The sequence below is a fragment of the Microcebus murinus genome, chromosome 26, assembly GCF_040939455.1.
Source record: "Microcebus murinus isolate Inina chromosome 26, M.murinus_Inina_mat1.0, whole genome shotgun sequence".
NCBI lineage: Eukaryota > Metazoa > Chordata > Mammalia > Primates > Cheirogaleidae > Microcebus > Microcebus murinus.
The window spans coordinates 780,897-804,599 of record NC_134129.1 but is presented as its reverse complement, the minus strand read 5'-3'; the positions used below and the strand labels follow the sequence as shown (position 1 = coordinate 804,599).

At 45.8% G+C, this 23,703-nt stretch overlaps 2 protein-coding genes across 7 annotated transcripts in view; one reads left to right on the top strand and one right to left on the bottom strand.

Annotated features, from left to right (window-relative positions):
* The window catches only part of SEPTIN11 (septin 11), an 81,757-nt gene extending 59,965 nt beyond the window's left edge, over window positions 1-21,792 (top strand). The window contains exons 8-10 of one of the 6 annotated variants that reach the window (XM_012743919.2): window positions 4,013-4,145; window positions 5,810-5,997; window positions 14,702-21,792. In XM_012743919.2, coding sequence (XP_012599373.2) covers window positions 4,013-4,145; window positions 5,810-5,997; window positions 14,702-14,705 — 325 coding nt within the window. In that variant the 3' untranslated portion in view covers window positions 14,706-21,792. Of the gene's footprint in view, window positions 1-4,012; window positions 4,146-5,809; window positions 5,998-6,078; window positions 8,167-9,796; window positions 13,608-14,023 lie in introns of those variants that run through there. The other 5 variants (XM_012743902.2, XM_012743911.3, XM_075997902.1 and 2 more) reach the window with 5 other exon arrangements.
* CCNI (cyclin I) overlaps window positions 21,358-23,703 on the bottom strand; it is a 26,607-nt gene continuing 24,261 nt past the window's right edge. Inside the window, exon 6 of the mRNA XM_075997903.1 lies at window positions 21,358-22,963. Within this exon, the coding sequence (XP_075854018.1) occupies window positions 22,520-22,963 (444 nt within the window). The 3' untranslated portion in view covers window positions 21,358-22,519. The remainder of the gene's footprint in view (window positions 22,964-23,703) is intronic.

Sequence of the window (23,703 nt, the reverse complement as noted above, 5' to 3'; positions counted from 1 at the left end):
GCCCGTGGGCAGTGAGCGGTGGGCGGGTTGGCCTCGAGCCCAGCCCCGGCCCCGCGCCCGGGCCTCTCCGCGTGGCCTCTGCAGACGGCCGCCGCCGGGCAGGCATGCGCAGGGCCCGCCGCCCACAGCTTGCCCCTGCGCTTTCGCCAGACACGTGTAACTTCCCGAGGCTCTTCTTTTCCAAGTCTCTTACCAGCGTTCAGTGGGTCAGCACAATTCTACCAACAGCTCAACAGTAGGGAAGGGAATAGCTTTTAGAAAATCTCTGTGTTTGCTCATCATTGAAGGATGAAGATGCAGAATGCAAAGGGGAGAAATGAATGTAGGATTGGGGCACGAGCAAAAGCCCAGTCCCTGTCGGAGTTCAGGTAAAAGGGTTGTCCTTGCCCTTACCAGGCTCAGTGAATGGCAGAAGGCGAGGCTGCCAGGCCAGGTTCGCCAGCTCCTGGTGGAGGAGAGAATGATCTAGATGGATCCCAAGCACTTTCTTTTTTTATTTTGAGACAGAGTCTCACTCTGTTGCCTGGGCTAGAGTGCCGTGGCACCAGCCTAGCTCACAGCAACTTCAAACTCCTGGGCTCAAGCGATCCTCCTGCCTCAGCCTCCCAAGTAGCTGGGACTACAGGCATGCGCCACCATGCTTGGCTAATTTTTTCGATATATTTTTAGTTGTCCAATTAATTTCTATTTTTAGTAGAGACGGGTCTCGCTCTTGCTGGGGCTGCTTTCGAACTTCTGACCTTGAGCAGTCCTTCCTTGGCCTCCCAGAGTGCTAGGATTACAGGCGTGAGCCGCCGCGCCCGGCCACAAGCACTTTCTTAATGGGGATCTGAGCTGAAGCGGTGCGAGGTGTGCCTGGGCTACATGCCTCTGCCAGTTGGCCACGTCCTTGGAAAACCCATTTCCTCCTCTTTTGAGGCCAGCGATGTAACACGTTCTGATGTCTAGAAGCCAGTGGCTGCGGAGCCTGAGGCAGCCAGTGCACAGTGTGGCGGATTCTGTCCACTTGGGTCTGAGCTGCCATGGGGCAGAGGGGCTGATGTTCTGGGAACTGCTTTAGACTTTGGGGATGTCTTGGCAGGTCCCCTGGTACAGTGCCATCATGGAGTTCCATGAACGTGTGTGTATTTGATGAGAGCAAATGCAGACCGCAGACAGAGCTGCTAACCAAGAAGTTAACTTCTAGCCAGGTTGGCATCACTTGACCCTGCCCTGGGCCAGGCTGGGACCCCGAACAAGGAGGCACAGGGCCTCTTCTCTACATGCCCTTGACTTTGGAGCCCCTCTTTTGGAGAACATCTCTTGAAACCAGTGACCTCTGGGATACATTTCAGGTGATGTTTCCATAAAAGGTTTTACACTGCTTGTTAGAAAGAAGAGAGAGACATATTCATTATCCTGAAATCAACAAAAGCCGAGTTTTCTATAAAATTTCACAGCAGGGATCAGTCATCCTCTGCCATTGGCAATTCTGACCCAAATAGTAGTGACGAAGGGTTTATTATATAAGCAAAATAAAATTTATAAATTATGTTATATTCTGTTATCAGCACAGTGCTCTGTCTCTATGGCTATAGATCTTAAACAAGTCCAAGTTGCTGTTAATATTAGCAAACATTAACATCGGCTAAACTCATCTCTGTCTCATAAGATAATGTGAAAGTTATCTCTGGAAACTTAAAACACTTGACTGTTCATAAACAGGTAACCTTGGCAGTGTTGAGGGCAGAAGAATTTATTTTTAATAAACTAATGAGAATGTTATTGATAATTATAGAAGCATAAACCAGCCTGATTAGTTTCCTAATGCGAAACGAACTGTTTAATTCATTATAGACGTGCGCACCTACGCGCACATGAGCTCGCGCCCGTATTTCCTTTGCTTCCTGCTGAGCGGGCAGGTGTGGGTGTGGTGGGGCCGTGCCCAGCCCGGGGTCTTCGGTAGTTGCTGGAGAGTCTGCGGTTTGTGCTTTGGCTGAATTTGGTCCGCAGGTAAAGGGAGGTGACACTGCAGCCTTAGATTACACAGCTGCTGTTCTAGGAAAACTGCAAGAGATAGAAAAACGGCGCGGTGGGTGGCTCACGCCTGTAATCCTAGCACTCTGGGAGGCCGAGGTGGGAGGATTGCTGGAGGTCAGGAGTTCGAGACCAGCCTGAGCAAGAGCGAGACCCCGTCTGTACTTAAGACCGAAAGAAATTAGCCAAACAACTAAAAATACATAGAAAAAAAAATTAGCGGGTCATGGTGGCGCATGCCTGTAGTCCCAGCTACTCGGGAGGCTGAGGCAGGAGGATTGCTTGAGCCTGGGAGTTTGAGGTTGCTGTGAGCGAGGCTGACACCACGGCACTCTAGCCCGGGCAACAGAGTGAGACTCTGTCTCAAAAACAACAAAAAATGTAAAAAAAAAAAAAAAAAAAAGACGAGAGAGAGAGACAGAAATAGCACCTATACAACATCAGCAAGTGTCTGTGTGTAGGGTGGGGACAGGGACCTGTTTTCTTAAGGGGTGTTTCCAAAATGATTTCTCCGTCAATACATTTGTTCCGACTGAGAGGCCAAGCTGAGTTGTGACATTCAGTGTAAAATACTGGGCTCTCAATTCTGCAGACAGCCGGCAGGAGGGTGGTCAGAATGAGCATGAAACTCCTCCCTGCTCACGTCCCGGTTGGCGAGGTGACTCGGAAGGCGGCATTTTCGATGCCGTCCTGTCTGGTTTGCTGGCCGCGCCTGTCTCCCTGCTGGACGGGGAGGCAGGTGGGAGGAGGCAGCACTAGGCACCGAGTCACCCGCACGCCAGAGCCTCGCTCAGGCGCTGCGTTCCGTGCTCGCAGTCACGCCCGCGCCGCGCCGGTGGCTCGGGGAGGTGTCGTTTCCAGATGGCTCCTTCGCGTGGCCAGAGTCGAGCGGTCTGTGCGACGCCAGTGCCCCGCCGGGCCACCGCCGAGCGAGCATGCGCGCTAGCGGGCCATCAGACGCCCCGTCAGCGCGTGCCCGTCCCGGTGCGTGGTGCGCGGGTCTCTGGCCGCGGGACTGCGGTGCGCGGGTCTCTGGCCGCGGGACAGCGGTGCGCGGTGCGCGGGTCTCTGGCCGAGGGACAGCGGTGCGCGGTGCGCGGGTCTCTGGCCGCGGGACAGCGGTGCGCGGTGCGCGGGTCTCTGGCCGAGGGACAGCAGTGCGCGGTGCGCGGGTCTCTGGCCGCGGGACAGCGGTGCGCGGGTCTCTGGCCGCGGGACAGCAGTGCGCGGTGCGCGGGTCTCTGGCCGCGGGACAGCAGTGCGCGGGTCTCTGGCCGCGGGACAGCGGTGCGCGGGTCTCTGGCCGCGGGACAGCGGTGCGCGGGTCTCTGGCCGCGGGACAGCGGTGCGCGGGTCTCTGGCCGCGGGACAGCGGTGCGCGGGTCTCTGGCCGCGGGACAGCGGTGCGCGGGTCTCTGGCCGCGGGACAGCGGTGCGCGGGTCTCTGGCCGCGGGACTGCGGTGCGCGGTGCGCGGGTCTCTGGCCGCGGGACTGCGGTGCGCGGTGCGCGGGTCTCTGGCCGCGGGACTGCGGTGCGCGGTGCGCGGGTCTCTGGCCGCGGGACAGCGGTGCGCGGGTCTCTGGCCGCGGGACAGCGGTGCGCGGGTCTCTGGCCGCGGGACTGCGGTGCGCGGTGCGCGGGTCTCTGGCCGCGGGACTGCGGTGCGCGGTGCGCGGGTCTCTGGCCGCGGGACTGCGGTGCGCGGTGCGCGGGTCTCTGGCCGCGGGACAGCGGTGCGCGGGTCTCTGGCCGCGGGACAGCGGTGCGCGGGTCTCTGGCCGCGGGACTGCGGTGCGCGGTGCGCGGGTCTCTGGCCGCGGGACTGCGGTGCGCGGTGCGCGGGTCTCTGGCCGCGGGACTGCGGTGGCCGCCGCCGCTCCGTCCGCGCTTCCTGTGGTCGGCGGCAGCTCCTCGGTGGGTGGGTAGAAATCGTGCGGACAGACGTTTACTATGCAGTCTCGTGACTCCGCCCTTGGTTTGTGGATTTTGAATAGTCTTCAGGAGACATACGAAGCAAAGAGGAATGAATTCCTAGGAGAACTGCAGAAGAAAGAAGAAGAAATGAGACAAATGTTCGTCATGAGAGTGAAGGAGAAAGAAGCCGAACTTAAAGAGGCAGAGAAAGAAGTAAGTGGTCTGTTCTCTTTCCAGGGAAAGAAACGTGACGGAGGTATTTTATTAATACTCCACATTCGTGGGGCATGGTGATGGTCCAAGTACTACCTACGTACATTTTATAACAAGTGACATACCCACCTGGCAGGAAAAGGGAATCAGATATTCTTATCCCCATTTTACAGATGATAAACAGTAGTGAAGGGTTAGCTGTTTCTGCAGTCCCGTACCTAGTCAGCAGCAAAACCAGGACTAAAACTAGATCTTAGGTCTCCAGACCTGATCATGTGGTCTTTCTAGCTGTTTCCTCAATTCACAGTCTTGTAATGCGAGACTTGGGATTCTGGGACTATTATTATTATTATTATTATCTTAGTCTGCCAGACAACCCGGGGAGCTGAACAGCGGAAGGGCCTTTGGCACTCGCTGGTGGACGTGGCCCAACCCAAAGCCCGTCCTCCACGGCCATGCCCGGGGTCTCCTTTGCTGGGCTCACGCTCGCTGCTCCAGTGCCCTCTGAGCCCGCCTGGCCCTGTGCTCAGGCCAGATTGACTGTATCCGAGAGTGCATGTGTGTGCAGAACACCTGCTCCTGGGGGTGGATACGGAGTGCCCTAAGTGTCTGCCCTTTAGCTCAGCACATCTCTAAATGAAAAGTATCTGAATAATTTCCTCATTATCTTGTTTTAATTTATCGTCATAAAAATTACTGTAATGTAGAGTTTATTTGAATAGCCAAATACTCGAGATGGTTTTGCTGCAGAGAAAGGAAAGTTGAGGCTTATTTGCTGTTGGCTGTAAGAATCATGTGGATGTTGAGTAAAAATCTAAAATTCTCGGCTGGGCGCGGTGGCTCACGCCTATAATCCTAGTTCTCTGGGAGGCAGAGGCGGGAGGATTGCTTGAGCTCAAGAGTTCGAGACCAGCCTAAGCAAGAGCAAGACCTGGTCTCTACTAAAGATAGAAGGAAATTAGCCAATCAACTAAAAATAGAAAAAAATTAGCCAGGTGTGGTGGCGCGTGCCTATAGTCCCAGCTACTCAGGAGGCTGAGGCAGGAGGGTCACCTGAGCCCAGGAGTTTGAGGTTGCTGTGAGCAATAATGACACCACTCTAGCCCAGGCGAGAGAGTGAGACTCTGGCCCCCCCCCCAAAAAAAGAATCTAGAATTCTCTAGTGAGAATTTTTTGCCTCTCTCTCCTTTCTTTCCAGTTTTTGTTTCCGTTGTTTATGTTTCTATTATTTAAATTATAGGTAGTGTGTGTCTGTATATCTGTAGTCATTGTGTGTATCTCTAAGTAAATGTATTTTATACATTTTAAAAAAGGACTCAGAAGTGAAGAACCACTTTTACCTATAGAGTGAATTTTTATTGTTGTTGAGATCATAGATAATTTTTATCTTCTTCATTCTGCTTTTTAAAATGAATGTTTATCTTACTATCGGGAAAAGCGCCCAAGGAATTCTTTGTCCCCAGGAGTCTAGGGCTCTGAGGGCTGCTCTCCAGCAGCTTAGCTGAGCCCCTCCAGGAAGTCACTGAAATGGATTTTCATACCCGTGATTAAAGCTAATGTGGCCCCTTGACGTGTATTTTGTTTTTTAGACAGATCCAAAGATGCTTGCACAGGTAAGATTTCCATCCCCTTCACCAAGCCTGTCCTCCTCACTTTCTGTCCAGCTGCACGAGAAGTTTGACCTCCTGAAGCGGACACACCAGGAAGAGAAGAAGAAGGTAGAAGACAAGAAGAAGGAGCTTGAGGAGGAGGTGAACAACTTCCAGAAGAAGAAAGCAGCAGCCCAGCTACTACAGTCCCAGGCCCAGCAGTCTGGCACCCAGCAAACCAAGAAAGACAAGGATAAGAAAAAGTAAGCAGGTGTCACCCCCTCTTATCGGGGGACCTCTAACAATTCATTCCTCTTGCATGTCTCTCCTTTTCCCATTTGCAGACTGGAAACTGGTCTTTTACCAGGCAGATAAAAGCAAGTATTTTCTCTGCAGTGCAGGGAAGATGACAAAGGCTCTTAGGGCATTGTCAAAGGGCACGCAAAGACTGACTCGGGGCACTGCCCGGGCAGCCGGGAGCGGCCGCAGCCCGTTGCCTGCAGCAGCGCCTGCACCAGCGCTAGGGGTCTCCAAGAAGACAGGTTCCTCTCTCTTCAGTGCCCTCTGGACACAGTTCTCGTGACTCTTGATAAAAAGCACCCTAAAATTATGATTGTTACAGTTATTTTCCTGTTCTGTGTTGTAAGGCTTGGTGAGCCTGTCACTGAGAGTCCTGTTCCCAAGACAGAGTGTCTGCAAGGGCTGCACGTGGCCACTAGCTTTCCTCCAAATTCAGTAAGACGATGATCAACATGCTCACCCTGTTGAGACAGCCCGCCAACCCTCAAGCCCCAACTAAAGCCACTCACAAAACACTTCTAAATAGGACCTTGGCCTAACGTGCCTAAGGGGCAGATTCTGTTCTTCAGTCGGCCACTTCCTAGCAGCTGCCTGAATCCCGTGGGGGTTGGGCCTTCCTGGAGAGTCTCCTATGAGTGGAAGCTGTCCGTCGAGTCACAGGAGGACTAGAGAGTGCAGTTTTATGACAATAGCTGTTGGGTGACTGTGAGCACGGCGGTAAGGATGCCTTCGCGGTGGCCCTGTGGTGGAGCCCAGAGCAATTCAGAACTTGTTCAGGATTCTTGCTCTTCCTCCTTAGAGGCCGAGGTTCGAGGGGAAAAGCTGACAAGTAGATACCAAAAGTATTGGTACTCGAGCAGGCAGAGAATGACATTCTTTAAAAATACACTGTATAGGATTGAGTTTCTTAATCAACAATAACTAAGACTGTCGTATGGAAAAGAGAAGGCAGCGCGTCAGCCCATGCAGTCGTGGTCAGGCGCCGCGCTCGGCCCATGGAATCCCGTCCTGCTGCCTGCAGTAACCTCCGCAGGGCCTGCTCCATGACTCGCTGGGAGTTGTACGGCACGCTTTCCCAGCGTGGACTCTCTGAGCTCTGAGACAAGAGAAAATGTGTTCACAAGAGCAAGGGAGTAGGCAGATTTTCTAAACAATAATAGAAGTGGTTGGTGAGATGAGGCATAATTTTAGTTGGGGTTGGGACAGGCAGACCCAAGTGACCATAAGAGTCCAACGGCCCAAAATGCAGTTATGCAGGATTAATTCTGAGAGTCACAACTGCCTGGATGATAAAGAAACCCTTTGTAGCTATGAATGTCGGGAGAGTATCTGACACTGTGACGCTTCCCGTGCAGATATTGAGAGATCAGTGACTTTTCCAGTGAAGACAAAGCCATCTGGTGTCATGCCCTGTTGATCCAAACTAACTCAAGATAAACAGTGTGTGTGTGTGTGTGCGCGTGTGTGCGCGTGCGTGTGTGCGTGCGTGTGTGTGTGCACGTGCGTGTGTCTGTGCACGTGCGTGTGTGCGTGCGTGTGTGCGTGCGTGTGTGCACGTGCGTGTGTGTGCATGTGCGTGTGTGTGTGCACGTGCGTGTGTGCGTGCGTGTGTGCGCGCGCGTGCGTGCGCGCGTGTGTGTGCGCGCGTGCGTGCGTGCGTGTGCGTGCGTGTGTGTGCGCGTGCGTGTGTGTGCGCGTGCGTGTGTGCGTGCGCGCGTGTGTGCGCGTGTGTGCGCGCGTGTGTGCGTGCGTGTGCGTGTGCGCGTGTGTGCGTGTGTGTGCGTGTGTGCGTGCGTGTGTGCGCGTGCGTGTGTGTGCGCGCGTGTGTGCGCGTGCGTGTGTGTGCGCGCGTGTGTGTGCGCGTGCGTGTGTGCGTGCGTGTGTGTGCGCGTGCGTGTGTGTGCGCGCGTGTGTGTGCGCGCGCGTACATCTGTAGGCATGAACGAAACAGAGCTGCCGGCTCACAGTTTAGGAAACCCAAAGCCCAGTTTTTCTCGCCCTGAAGCACTAAAGTGAGTAAAGGTACAAGTCCTAAAACTAAAAATGTTTAAAACTAAAAGACCAGCAACACTAAGAGAGTATTTTGTGTGGACTTTAGATGTGCCTTTAAGCAATAAAATCCCAAGAGCTGATCAGTATTGTGCCTCCGTTTACAAAAAGTCCCAGTCACAAGCTTCCCGGGGTGGGGGCCTCCCTGTCGCGCTGAGCACGCGAGAGTATTCTGCTCCCGTCCTGGGGCCTCACCAGTGTGTGGGCTGTCAGAGTTCCTGTGCGGCCTGTGTGAGTTGTTTCAGCCTTCTTTGTCTATTCTCCTTTAGTTTCCATGGCCTGAGACTTAATTTGGTTCACAGCTGTCACCAGGTTTGGGCACACATTCTTTGTGTTGCTTTTTCTAGGTTCTTACCCTTTCTCACACTTTCCTATTTACACCAAAGTAACTGCCAGTTGGAGGAGGCCTGAAGTGCCAAAGTAGAAAGAAAGTCGAGAGCCACCCCTGTACCTGCCAGCGGCAGTGGCGTCGTGGTTAGAGAGGACCACAGGAGACAGCAGCCAGGGACCAGAGCAGCGCTTTGCTAGGGAGCCGGGACCGTGCCCGGCGTAGCTGGAGCAGGCCGGGCCGCCGCTGAGGAGCCAGCGTCGCTTGAGATAGAAGTGAAGAGAGAGGCTCATTTCTCTTCCCGCCGCGCTTCCGCCTCGGAGCCTGACTTAGCTTTTCTGACCGTTTTATATTCTCTTCTTTCTTTTCCAACCGCACGCTCCTTTTTTAACATAGGCAAGGCTTCCCACTTCTCCTTGACCTGGAGTGGTGGGAGAGTGTGTTGCCCCTCCTAAGATCACAGGCAGAGCAGGGCTAACCCTGGCACTGCCATTGGCTGGACCCTACCTGCTGCTGTCTCTGGCCATCAAGTCACTTTCTGCCGCAGTGGGGGGACCGCCCGTGGGTGGGCTGGTCGGGGGTGTCCGTGGCTTATGAAAACTCTGCACAATCACCAGCAGGCCCTTGCTGGTGACGATGCATCTATCCTAAAAGAAAGTTTTAAAATTGTACCTGACATCTAATAAGTAGTTTACGTAACCATCTGCTCATCTTTTAAAAAATTTTTTTTTTTATTCCAGCTAAGGAGTAAAGTTGTATGTTTTGGATTTGCCTAAAATCAGACATGTGGGTCTTGGGTTTGGCATTGCTTTGTACCTAAAAGAGGGGGAAAGCTCCTGGCATTGCTGTAGCTGTAACCATATAATTGTCCTTTTTTCCCTCTTCCCAACTAGATTAATAGCATGTCCTCCACCCACTGTATTTCAATCCCCAAGCTACTTCAGACCTTTTCTTCAATTGTACAAAGGCATTTATTGTATATTTATTCTCTGACTCCTCCAGCAGCTCAGAAGTAGAAGATGAAGCTTCTATTCAATACTAATGTGATACCCAAACCTAATATAATAGATAATGGTTCTGTTATTTGAGAAAACAAAAACCAAACAAATCCTTCCACTAGAACATGCAGTGGTTTCAAGAAGTCATTTGCAAATTCTAAATTACAAATGGAAACTAACTATATGTTCTTTAATGCAATATTAAAAATTTTTGCTTTTGCTTGTTGTGTAGAATAGCCTACTTGAGTTTTTGATTTTAATTTCTGTCAGTCCCATGATCATTGCATGAGCATTTGCCACCGCCGAATGCCGGTGCTGCCACTCCTAATTTTCCTTTCTTTTTTTATTATTATTTCTAACTTTTTTGTTTTGTTTTTTAACTTGCAGTGCAAGCTTCACATAAAGCCTGGCAAGCCAAGGATGTTCCCGCATTCACCTGCTTTTGCAGTAATGTCGTATCTCTGCCATTTGTGTCCTTTAGTTGTTTTTTTGTTTGTATTTTTTTTTACCCTTCCCCAAACACCAATAACTAATAACTCATTTTGCTGAATATTGTTGGGTGGCGGGGAAATGGTAGAACGAGGGGTAACGGCAAAAGCTCTGTGCAGCTGGACTCTGTTTCCGGAAAGTGAGTGATTGGCCTCTTATGCCTGTTGCGAATGGCAGCGGGCAGCAGGCCTGTCACTTGTGTGTTGGCTTTGGACTGAGGAAAGTGGGGTACACTGCTGCCTGTGCGTCCGACGTGGATACTTCTGACCGCCTCTGCAGCCGAACTAAAAGCCTGAATAGCCGTGACAGCCGCTTGCGTTTTCTCGGTTTCTCCAGGATCACATGGTCCCCTAAACTCACTGCCTTTTCTTCCCCACTTGCCCCAAACCAAGGTAGATCTGTACGTAGACAGAATAGTGGGTAAGCATCATGTGTGACTTTTACACTTGCGTGACATTTTCGCTTTAGTCAATAACATTATCTGGCCTGAGATCGTGGGTCTATTCAGACTGGCCCCTCTGATGGCTTCAAACAGCATCTGAACACACGGACCTTCAAACGCTGGCTAAGGTGGAGTCCTCTGTACAAGAAAACTCTGATCATGTTCACACTTGCTGGTGCACCCTCAACCCTCTCTCAGAGATCTCAAAGGTTGGATCATAAAACATTCTTTAGTAGAAGAATCTTCTACTAAGGATAGTGGGCTTCCCACAACCTACTTAACTATTTAAAATAAAAAATCTTTAATAATAACACATCTAAATTTGCTCTCCCTGGGCTGAGGGGAGGACCCTAATGACTGCTATCGGTGCTTCTAATAAAAATTTTCACTGATCAAGAGGAGAAAATTTGTACAAATATTTCACACAGAAAATCTGCTGTAAACCCTGTGTCGTCAGCAGCACAAATCTGAAGGGATCTTGTCCGTTTAAGATGGAAAAGGGAAGGAACACAACACAACCAGTGAGTTCGAGAAAGTAGAAATGTTTCACATTCAGCTTGCTTGTTTAGTCTCCTTTCAATATTTGGCAATAAAAAGAAGAAACAGAAGAGCTGGAGTTTGAAATCCAGTTGTCTTGAAGGAATGTTCCATACCTTTCCCTGAGCATGAGTAGCTCTCTCTTTTCTGTGTGTTTGAGGCTATGGACTCCTCCAGGATGAGGACTAACCCCTCCTATGCCAGCCCATACCTACATGCTTAATTTGTACAGAAAAGGGTGTTTTAATCTCTTTTCTGTACTGTTCCTTTCTGATGCTTATCCTCGCATCTGCTTTTTCCCTAACAAGATCCTCCCAGCCTTCTAACTGTAGTCTCCTGTTTCTTACTTGAAAGGCTAACGTTTCTCATGAACCCACTTCCCCCTGCATTTTCCTTCTGGCCTTCACTATTTGTGGGGTAAGTAAATAGGATAGTGCACCTCCCCTGACACATATTAAAAAAAAAAATTAAGTCTGTATTTGATTCCAACAAAGATTTGTTTTTCCCTTTTTGTCCTCAACATACTTAGAGAAAAGAAGGAATGGTCTTTCTTCCATGAACTGATTAAGGCTTAATTAGGCAAAGTAAGAAGATCAGTTTCATTGAAGCCCAAACGAAGGTGGAATAGAAACTGCAAAGAGAAACAACAGCACTAGTGGTCTTCACAGGTGTAGGAGCTACTGGACCAGTATAGATCGTGTTTAATCTCGTCCGAAGCTAGCTGTGGAGCAGCCAATGCAGTAGCCGGCATGCTGTTGCTAACCACGGGCTGAGCTTGCTCCTGTGTGTGCCCCAGGCAAAAGCTGGAATCTGTGTCGTGCGCTTGCTCAACCACTGTTTGTGTGAGCGTTTTTGTGCCTTGTACCAGGAAGTACACTTTTAAATTCTGCTTCTAGCATCACTAAAACCTTTGAAAAAAAAAATGAGCCTAACAACAAAAGGCATCCAGCTGACTTTTTGATTCCAAGATGATTGATTACTGTTTTAGGCATTACATTTTTCACAGCAAAATAAACCATATGTGGAGAGTCAGGGAATAAAGAGTCAAAAGAAACATTTAGAAGCAGTTTTTTCTTTTTTTCAATGTGTTGCTTCTGAACTTTTCCTCCCACGCGCACTGGCCCTGTTTAGTTTGTTATTGCTGCTTTTTTCTTTCTGTGTCTGCCTTTTTTCACAGTAGCCCTTGGCTGTGCACGGAATAAATGACACCCTCCAATCTAATTGGATGTGCGTCCGCCTTTGCATGTAAGTACAGTAGCAAGAAACCTTTGAGAGCTTTCTGACTTTTTAAAGTTAGAGAAAACAAATGGGATGGATGGATTTTTTTCTTGTTTTTTTAGAGGGGAAGTAGGGAGATAATGGTTTGAATAGCCTTTTTTTATTTTTTAAATAAAAGCCAAACAACCAAATACATTTTAAATGGCCATATTTCTAATTTTTTTTCCCACAAGAATCAGATAAATTCAACTTCTTGATCTCAATGTGGAAGTCTGCTAAAAATTGCTAATCCCCACCGATGTTCTAAACAACACCCATTGGGTATTGTTGGATATTTCAGAGGGGCCTTGGCTCTGGCTATAGAGATCCAGTTAGAATGAGAAACTACTGCCTTCCACTGGAGCAATCTAAGAGGAAAAAATGTTTATGCCAGGCTGCCTTTATGACCACTTAATTTTATCTCAGTTTAATGGTCTCTCCCTGGTGTAACTGCTGGCAGTGGTCACCTTTTTGTGGGGGCAGGCAGGTAGCTCCAGCTGGCTTTCATCTTTTGTTCAAATATAACGACCATCTTTTTACTTCTGGGCTTTAGATACCGGTAACAGTTTTATGTGCTGTAGGATGTGGTGAAAAGCATTTATGAGAATTTATTGGCAATTCAGAGACTGTTTTCCCAGGTTAGACTCTTCATCAATCGGTGAAGGTTTTGTCCAAAAAGGGTATCTCAAAAGGGGGATTGATGTAATGCTGGACACAGGTTACTTACGATTGTCCCTCTCTGCTTTGTAACTCACCAGCTGTGACACTTACGCTGCATATCTTGTGCACCTCAATCGAAATAGACTTGGTTTCCTTGCTTTCTTCCCACATCCATACCTGTTTCCTGTACACACTGAGTCAGGGTTTCCAGCTATCACTGACCCACCTCGCACTGTCTCTGTGTGGTCCCACCAAACCGTCCACGCAGACCCCTCTGTTTTGCCATTGGCAAGTGTCTGGAATTGTCCAATCACAGCTCCCACATGTTCTGGTTCCATTGACGGGACATGTAGGTGGTGACTCTTTAGTGGGAATTACAACCTGCAAAGTCTAGTTTGTGTGTAGGTATGAAGGGATTTTTTAAAAATACATTGAAAAATCAAGCTGTGAATAGCATTAGAACTTTTGTCTATTTCTTTAAAATATGCTGATATGCCTTAAACCGTAGTTGTAGATCCTTTGTCATTTTGCTATTTGAAAATAACTGTTTTCTAAGACTGTTGTGTAATCTACTTTCTATGTTAATGCAGAATTGTCCTATGTAAGCAGCATGTTAGACATTTGTCTTTTTTTAAAAAAACTAAATTGTATTGATGTGAAGTATACCATTTCTCACATACGAAAGTCGTGACTTGGTGACGTGCTCGGTGATTTGGTGTCTATTAAGGCAGGAGAGCAGCGGACAGGCAATCTACGCATATATCACTAGTGCCAAGACTCAAAGCGGGGGAAATACATTTTTACCCAAACGTTGTTTTGTGTGCCCTTGTGTGAGTTTTTTTAGTCGCTGCTTGACGTGTGTGTACACATGCTTGTTCTGTTGGAATAAAGAAATAGGGTGGCAGAGCCCTGTCCTTTCTTACCTTGCGTGGCAGGCTTCCAACGCTGCCATCCAGGCAGTGCCGACTCCGAGACAGTCGCTACGTGGTGCCCTGCACCTCACCGCCCATGCCTCCCGCCCTGTCGCCCATGCCGCCCTGCCGGCTCGCGCCTTGCGGCCCGCGAGGGCCTCCTCCCCGGCCCGACGCTGCAGCTGCGCGCAGTGAAGTCGCCCTGTAACTGGCACATTGCTGTTCTTCCACAGTTCGTTGTAGAAAAGTTTTTTTTTTCTTTTCGAAGACTTTAAGAATCAAATTTGAATCTGAACCTTTCTTTTTTCTCTCCTGTAGCTTCTTCTTTATGTAACCATGCTGTTGACAAGCCCTGCTCTCTCCTAATGGACATAGCGCATTAGAGGAGCAGGAGCTGTCTGTTCACACGCGTGGGGAAGAGTGTGCCTCATTTCCATCATCGCCTCCGATTCCTTTAAAGTCTGGGTCAAATACCGCACTGCTGTTTGTATCTGTCAACGTCTGTTTATAAACCACTGCCCATAGTGGATACTGAAATGACTTAACCACTACCAAAAACATAATATTTAATAATAATATTAATTAAAAGGAAATTAATTGAAACAGAGAACTTAGGCCAAGACCCAAGGTCTTGTGCCAGGACCCTCTTGCTTAGCTGTCGTGTTCTTGAAGCTGCTGATCCAAGATCTCATGGACTGAAGACAGCACGTACCCTAACCCGAGGTGGCCGGCCACCACCCCCAGGGCCCACAACCTTGATCTCATGGTAACTCCCGTCCTCTGTCCTGTGAGCAGCATTTTGAACAGCCCGATCGGGATTCTCAACAATCATCAGGTCATAAGATCTGGGCAACATTTTCCCTCCTTTTGTTAGATTTGTGGGTTGTTTTGGTGTTTGGGATTTTTTTGTTTTTAAACGATTGATATTGCATGTACAGAGATGGCTGCAATTTTTTCTTTGGAGTGTTCTATTGATAGAATGTTTTTATTTTTCAGCTGACCATCTGCCTCTTGAGAGAGAGAAGTGGGCATCCTTCCTTTAAATTCAGGAACCACTGCTGTCTTGACTCTTTTTCTGTTAACCTGCATCCCTTATATAAGTTGTTTTGGATTTGGAATTCAGTTTTAGTCAAAAAAAAAAAAAAAAAAATCCAGTTCTGTTTTTGTATTGGTTATTCAAACTTAATTTGAGTATCAAAATTATGCCAGTTTTAAGCTCACTTCAAAGGGAAATTTAAGTCATAAATTTGTTTAATATGCTCTTCTTATCTTGGATACAACCAAAAAATCCCGGTTTTTGTTACTGGGGTTTTGACTACAAGTCTTAGTCATGTTTAAAATGTGCCAGTTTGGGGTAGATGTCCTTTCTGCCTCTGGGGCTTGATTTATATTTAAAGATATCTTAAAATAACTTAGTGGCCCATCCCTGCCTTTTTATTTATTGTGAAGCACTTTACCTTGTGTCTAGCTTTTTGCCAGGACCATGGTGTTGGACCATGAAAATGAACGCAAACTAGTCCATATCCTCTCCCAGGTAACAGCGTCATTAACAATGGTTCTGATTCACATTGTCTTCTTGGAGTCACCCGGGTGGCTTTCTTCATATCTGCAGAAAACCTGCTAGGACTCAAAGCACTCAGACTGCATCACTAAAAATATACCCACATCCAAATGCACTTTTGCCTGTCAAGTGAGCCTGTGGTTTCTTAAAGCTGACCCTTTGGAGACAAGTCAGATTCAGGGCTAGATTAATTTATTAGCTGTACCTCTCAGGGGCAGTTTTCAAATTCTTACCTATTGTAGAGCATAGACATACCTTTTATTTTTTAATTTTATTACTTGTCTCTATAGATCTGCTTATTTCCATCTTCATTTTTCAGCCCCATATTAGTAGGTAGTTCATAAAAGTACTGTTGGTGGCATGATGTAAGAATGGTAATATATGCTTCTGTTGGACAGTGAAACAAGGAAGCAACAGTCCCTTCCTCTTGAATCATTTGATTCCTGGAAAGAGGTTACTTAGACCAATGGATGAGCAAGCTGGCAAGCAGCTGTCTTTACGTAGAAACTATTACTAAATGTTAAGTGTGATTCCTTTGAGCCACTAAATGATCAAAACACAAGAGTCAGAAGCCATCCCCTTCATATTACACTATGATCTGTAAGGGTAGAAATCTGCTAGTGATGTGATCAGTAGGAAAGGTGGGTGAGGGTACCAACCCCTTAACTGATAACAGAGCAGGACAGTATCAGTTTTGCAATATTTTAATATCAACTTTATCCTGTTGTTTTAAAAACAAAGTCTGCATCAGGTTATAAAGATATTTTTTGAGCAATATTTAAAAATCAAATTAGGCAGTATTTTTTAAGAAATGCAGTCTGCTGTTAGTTGCTATTCTCTTTTTTTCTGTTGTAGCCTTGAAGTTAGAGGAAGTAAATAGTAATCATCTTGCTGGGAGGGGCAGGCCTTTATCAATAGGCTAGCCGTAGTTCAGTTGCCGGGTAGAGCTGGCCACGGACGCGTGCCCCTGCCAAGCGGTTGCCGTCTCTCCCGAGAGACGCTGCAGTCGGTCTGGCATCTTACCCGAGCTGGTTCTTTTTCTCAAGTGTTGATAAAACTGGTTGATTCTCCCAGATTCTCCTTACTGACCAATTAAGGGATATCAATCCATCCAGGGATGATTATCGGCAATAATAAAAATTGGGCCAGGCGCGGTGGCTCACGCCTGTAATCCTAGCACTCTGGGAGGCTGAGGCGGGAGGATTGCTCGAAGTCAAGAGTTCAAAACCAGCCTGGGCAAGAGCAAGACCCCTGTCTCTACTATAAACAGAAAGAAATTAATTGGCCAACTAATATATATATAGAAAAAATTAGCCGGGCATGGTGGCGCATGCCTGTAGTCCCAGGTACTTGGGAGGCTGAGGCAGGAGGATCGCTTGAGCCCAGGAGTTTGAGGTTGCTGTGAGCTAGGATGACGCCACGGCACTCACTCTAGCCTGGGCAACAAAGTGAGACTCTGCCTCAAAAAACCAAAATTATTGGCCTATCTCAGACTAGATTGTGGAAAAGCAAAGCAGGGTGAATTGAGCCATCTGGGCCTGTTTTCATTGGTAATAGGCTTTTGATTCAGTCTATTAAAAAGCTACTTGACTTCAGATAGAGGCTCTGCCTTCTTATACAAGTGTAGTGTGGATGGTCCACTTGAGGTTAGCACAGCACATGTACAGAGGAAAGATGCAACTTTCTCATGTGCTGCCTGAGCTGGGACAGATAAAAACAAGTCCTCATCCCAATGTGCTTGAATGAACTTTTCTTCCCCTTCAACTGTACTTACCAAATGAAACTTCTTTCTTATTTTGTTTTTGCCTTACTATTGGCCCGGATTATGGGAAAACAGTTCCAAATTTCTGAAAAACTACAGAATTTTCACTATATTTAGACAACCTTTCTACATAAAACCCCTTGCTTCGCAGATGACTTACCTTTCAACTTGGTAACATTGATGAGTGTGGCTCACTTTGAAGATCCTTATCTTTGAATTCTTAAGACCATGGTTTCTTGTCCCTGTGATGGATGCCATCGGGCTTTCAGATCGATTTCTAGCAAGCAACTCACACGTCCAGGGGTGGTGAAGGGACTGCGTGTTGTTTGAGAAGCCTAACTGTGCCCCTAGGTGTCCACTCGCCTCCCTTCCCAACTATGCTCTTCCTGACCAGCAGCTGTGGACAAATGAGACCTTTTTGCTGTCAGCAAGACATCATGTGAGATACAAAGGATTCCACAGCTGCCCCAAATAAGTTACTTGCAGAGCCATGAATTGAATGGCCTTTTAGTCCACTGTGGAAACTTTCAAAATTATGGCCCCTAGATCAGAGGAGAGGCTATTATAACAAGGTTGGTCCCTTCCCCATACGAGAACAAATGAGCGTGTATATGTACTGGGGCGGGGGGAAGGCACAACGCTTTCAGAACTCTGAAGAGTTGCAATTCTAAGCTTTTTTTCTTTTTTACACCCACTTTCTTCACCCCTCCTCTCTTTCCAAATACTCTATTCTCTGTAGAGCACCAGGCCTATATTAGGTGCTGGGGATGTAGCCACGCACTATGAATTGGACTTGTCCCTCTGTATATCTCATAAACAAAGCAAATTTTTGGTGTAAAGAAAAAGATAAGCCCTTTCCATGCTGTCTTGTCTGCTGAATATAGATAATTTTCTGAAAAGCGAGAAGTCTATTACCGACCAATTGCTTTTCCGTGGATGCTTGCCTAAGGCCGCCCTTCATTCTGTGTCCTATTGCCTAGTAAAATAAGACATTTCTAAGAAATGAGAAACCAGTACACTGGGCCTAGGGCTATTCAAAATGCTTTTCTACTTCCTGTGTAACACAGTAAGGTCAATGATTCTGGCATTTGATCTGCTATGAACGTTATACCTTAAGACTCCAGAGAAAGAGGTTTCCATTTGATCCTTAACTCAGAAGCTCCTGGGAACAAAAAACTAGAATTGTGAGTTCAAGTCTCTGTATCTGATGAGACATTCTTGGTTACCTCTCACTGTATCTTTTCAAGGAAAGAATAATCAAGAGGTGGCACAAGGTGGAGTTTTATCTCCATCCTACATATTAGGACATCATAAAAGCCACTAACCTCATCAGTATGGTGAGGGAAAGCTTTCGAGTAAATGTGCACTTCACTTTTTCTGTCCTAATAATTGGTCAAATCCAACTCAAAGCAAAGTTTTGAGACTTGGCTATTCTCAAGCCTTCTCAGTGTATTTCTAAGGCCACTTTGCAGGGCTGCACAACTCACTAACTGGAATTTTTAATTTGTAAAGCTGGTTGTTTAGGAGTTTGTTTTCAGAGTGTCTTGCTCTGTTACCCACCCAGGCTGGAGTGCAGTGGTGCCATCAGTTCACTGTAGCCTCACACTCCTGAGCTCAAGCAATCCTCCCGCCTAAGCCTCCCAACATGCTAGGATTACAGGCAGGAGCCACTGCACCAAGCCTGTTTCAGGGTTGGCTTAGTTTGAGACTTGCCATCAATTATCATGGCTGGTTCTGCTAAAGTTCCTTAGTGCTGATGCACAGGCCTCTGGTACCTTAAGTGATCCAAACTTGTAACTACAAATGTTGATGTATTGGGCTAGCAACGAGAGGAGAATTCAACTGCTCATTACTGAACAGTATGCGCAAACAATTTCTCCCAGAAATTTTTAAAGATGCTGTATTCTTTTTCTAGAAGCACCATCTGGTGGCCAAAGTTCAAAACATTATTTAATAACAGGTGGAGACACTGTTTTAACATAAAGGCTAATTTAGAGAATTTTGGAGGCTTGTAACATTTAGACAAAACTTCATGATGTCATATTGAAAGGGTAAAGGTTTGAGATGAGTTAGAAGTTGAACCTTGTTAACAATTCTTAAGCATGTGGCACTGGACAACTCGAATCCTATACTTTTTGAGACACAGTCTCGCTTTGTTGCCCAGGCTAGAGTGAGTGCCATGGCGTCAGCCTCGCTCACAGCAACCTCAAACTCCTGGGCTCAAGCAATCCTGCTGCCTCAGCCTCCCAAGTAGCTGGGACTACAGGCATGTGTCACCATGACCAGCTAATTTTTTCTATATGTATTAGTTGGCCAATTAATCTCTTTCAATTTTAGTAGAGACGGGGTCTCGCTCTTGTTCAGGGTGGTTTTGAACTCCTGACTTTGAGCAATCTGCCTGCCTTGGCCTCCCAGAGTGTTAGGATTATAGGCGTGAGCCACTGCGCCCCCCCTCGAATCCTATACTTGCTAATGTAAACAGCTTATCTCGCAGAACACATGGCACAGCATCTTTACTTTCCAGGTGAAGGTGTACAAACTACCTTAAAGGTAGTTTGGGACTATCTTTTTGGGGGAAGATAAGCTCTCTCCACCGTGCTGGCTGAGTATCAGTAGCTTAACCATACTTGCAAGTAAAAGGCTGCTTTGGGCAGGAGAATGCTCAAGCACAACTTGCCTTCTTGCTTCAGGAAATCCAAAATGAATAAATTAGAAAGGATGAAAATGCAGGTATGTAAAAAGAGTACAGAAGACACACAGACATGGTGACTGTCACAGCACAGGAGAAAAGAAGTACTTCTTGGGGGCACAAACACCAGTTTTATTTCACTCACTAGTGGGAATGTAGGCTCCGATTCTCACTAGCTTGGCTGAGTGATGAGCTAGCTACCTTCTGGTTTCCTTCAGAGCCAAAGGCAGTGTCAGGAACACTTCTGACAAATCAGTTATACCTGAACTTTTATCGGCATTTCCTCCTCATTCATAGCTCTCCCTTCCCCCTCCACAGCAAGACATCATCTGTCTGCAGAGACAATTCAGTTCTCCCAATAACCAACTTACCAATTTTGAAGTAAATTGAAGAAGATGAAGTAAATATTTAGATTCTCCTAATCATTGATGACTAGATAGAGCATGGTCTTTCACTTTCTGTTGGAGGATTAGAGAATAAATATTAATACTATGCTCAAGTATATTCCCTTGCCTTTCCAGAGACTTCACGGAATGACAGGTTTTTTTAGCCACCAGGCAATTATGACATATAACCTCACCATGAGTTTCCAAATCTTGGGAGTTTGTGATGTGATTCCAAAATTTAACACAAGTAACTTGGGACAGGATGAGAATAGTTCCAGGTAAGACTGGCACTAACATAACAGCAGGAATGTTCTTAACATAAAGTTTCATGCTGTTCAAGAATATTGTGCTATTTTTGTCTCACCCAAGTTCTCTTAAGTCATGAAGAAGGGAGCTGAGATCTATGGAGTCATGGCAGGGAAGGTGGAACTGAAAGCATGCTCAGAAGGGGCAGGTCTCCAAAGTCCTGTCAGTGAATTAAACTATGGGTTAAATAAACTTTGAGGCTGAGAGCAGCCCAACTATTTCACTTGATTCAGTGTTCCATAAAAACATCATGTTCCAAAGTGATGTATCATCAATTCTTAATTATTAGAAAACCTTAAGATCAAACAATGAAAATCCTATTGTCCTCTAACTTTTGTTCAGTTTGCAACTACTGGACTACAAATGAAATATTCTGACCCAATACTCTATGTCCTCATCTGTTAAATAGGGGAAAGAAAGGGAACTAAGTGCCATTCATGTTATAGATGCTATGAACATATGTAGTTGCAAACTTCCTGGAGCTCCCACAATTCACAAGAACTAAGATCAAGATGAATTTGCTATCTTCCCTTTTACTTGGATTGTAAGGTCATAAAATAGGTAGTCAACCCCACTATAAGAGTTTCAGGAAAGTCAGATGTTGACCTGAGAATATTCTTGCTCAGCTAGACTTGAACAAAATCAGTGGGCTAAAAATGACACATTACCTAGATTCGGGTCTGAGCCTGCCCTAATGAACAGTCCAACTAAGATGAGAATTTACTGTTTGGAAGATCCATAATCCACCAATGAGAAAATACCTTAAAGAAAAATTGTTCCTTATTTCTAAAAGCTACATCTCTCAATCACATTCAAATCTCCTTTTCTATATGTTTAATTTTTAGTAAGCATATTCACCATTTCTGTTGTTTTCCTTAGTTGAAATGGCAGTGCTGAAGCAATCAGGAACTTGTATCTCTTCACAAGCAAAAAGAAGTTACAGATACAAAGGTTTAAGGACAACTTTTTATTGCTACCAGAGGCTTTTATCATCAGTACATGGTGTGACTGCAATACCTTTTCCAGACTGTAAAAGGAGCTCAGGATCCAGAGGTCATTAAGAGAAATACAGGGGGGCTGAGAAGGCAAGGGGAATAACTTTTGTCAAGGAAATCCTAACAGTTTAACATAAAACTAGGGTACTGAATACAGTTATTACATGTTATAGACTCAAATCATAGAGCTGCTCCAACACTTAGACAGTCTCTCCTACGATTATTGAGTGAAAACTGAGCAGTTACAAAAACCTTAATTTTAGTTATTACATACATGTTTCTTTGGTGAGCACCTGGATATATTAACTTTATCACAAATTCTCTTATGCAAATTCAAAGATGCTTTCAACAAATCTAAGAGTATCCTAATTACATGCCACTTTTAAATTTCACTTTAAGATAAACAAAAATGAAAACGGTAATTATTTTTAAACTGTAGAAATTGAAATGAGACAAACATAAAATCAATGTGATAATATTTTCTATTGTCTATATTCTTTTTCTATTACCACCTCTGATTCATATTGGACAGCTCCCTCCAAAGTACCCTTTTCAGATTAACTGGAATTTCAATCATGGATTAAACATGGCTGTCACACTGAAATAATCTGTTCATTAAATTGCTAAAAAATAATTTTTGGGGTTTCCTATTCAGTAGAAGTCAGCATAGGTAAACATGCATAAAATTCATTAAGTACTCAATGGAGAAGCAAGCAAAAGCAAAAGGAAAAATAAATCAGGACACTGGAGACAGTTTTGCTAGCTATGAATTTTGGAACTTTTTAAAAAAACATTAAATGTGAATTTTTTACATGGGGCAAGCTATATTACATTCCAGCAGAAAAAGAGTACAACTGACATACTAAAAAGAAATTTGCTTATTAAAAAATTTTGCATCTTTTGGATTTTTTATATCTTTTTTTTTTTTTTTTTGGTCTTTAAGTGCTTAAATAACGTTGAATTAGCTGGACAAGTAAATGAGGGGTTTTTTTTCTGGCTCACTTCAAATCAGCCTGATAAGGCATATATCCTTCTATAGCCTTTCCTGGTCTTGCCTGTTCTCATCCCCAGAGTAGTCTACCTTAGTTTGCACTTGAAGGTAACACTTATTGAATCTACATGACAGAAACAGGCTGCAAAGGTGGACAAGGGGAAACATGTCCCTCTTGTCTTGACAAATCAGTGCCACACACAGAACCCACATTTTCTGAAGCATTATCTTCATTATAGAGCCGTTTGATTCCATCATAGAAGTCATCCACTTCCATTTCCTCTACTTTGCGCTTAGCAGAGGTGTGCTTGCACCCACTGGCAGCTGGGAGATGATGGTAGAAGGCTGCTGTACCTCTGACTGGCACTTCTGGCTTGCTGTTGTCCTTGGAGAAATCTGAGCCTGGGACAGAGGAGGGATGTAATCTGAACACTCCTTTGTCACAGGTCACCAAGGTGTGCTTGAGGGGACGGTAGACATAAACGGAATTTAGAGGCAGGGAAGACTGCAGAGTAGAAAGGTGATGTGCCACAAGCTCCCGACAGTGGATCAACTGGGAGCTATCCATCTGGGCCAGGAAAAAAACACCACAAAGGTACTCATTAACTTTTAATAGGCTGCTCTGTCATCTTTGCTGGCCACTTTTCCTCCCTCTGCCCTCTTTTCTCTCCCCACATCTTCAAACTCATCTTTCTCTAGCCTACCTATTATCTTCTTAAAAATTATATCCAAATCTGTACTTCTAATATAAATCTCTTTGGAACTTCTGCATTTGCAATTCTGAATTGCAACTTCTGAATTCTGCATTTGCAATTATATTTACATGAGAGCAGCAGAAATTAGTCTCTTGTTCACTCCTATGTCTGCTTTTTTTTCAGTCCGTTCCTCCTGTCTAGAAGAGGCCAAGAGGGTGGGGTTGAGGAGTTTCCTAATTTGTTCAGTGCAGACCAAAATACAGATAAATACCACATTAATTTAAGGAAATTAATTAATGAATTAATTAAATTAATTAATGCATTAATTTAATTAATTTAATGAATTTAAGGAAAAGGCCAGAGGCAAAAAAAAATTTTAATCAGGGATGAAGGAAACCTGTCTAGCTAAGAAGTTAGAATTTTTTAAAACAATGACAACTTTAGACAAGTTATATTTTGTACAAAATAGTAGACATAACAACATTAGGAAGCTTATGCTTCATTTTTGCAACATTTTTGCTTATGTTTTTGTTTAATTTGGGAGTTTTGCTAATTCCTTCTTACCCTTCAGGACAGTTCGAACAGGTTCCAATCCTTTCTGGAATCCCCCCGA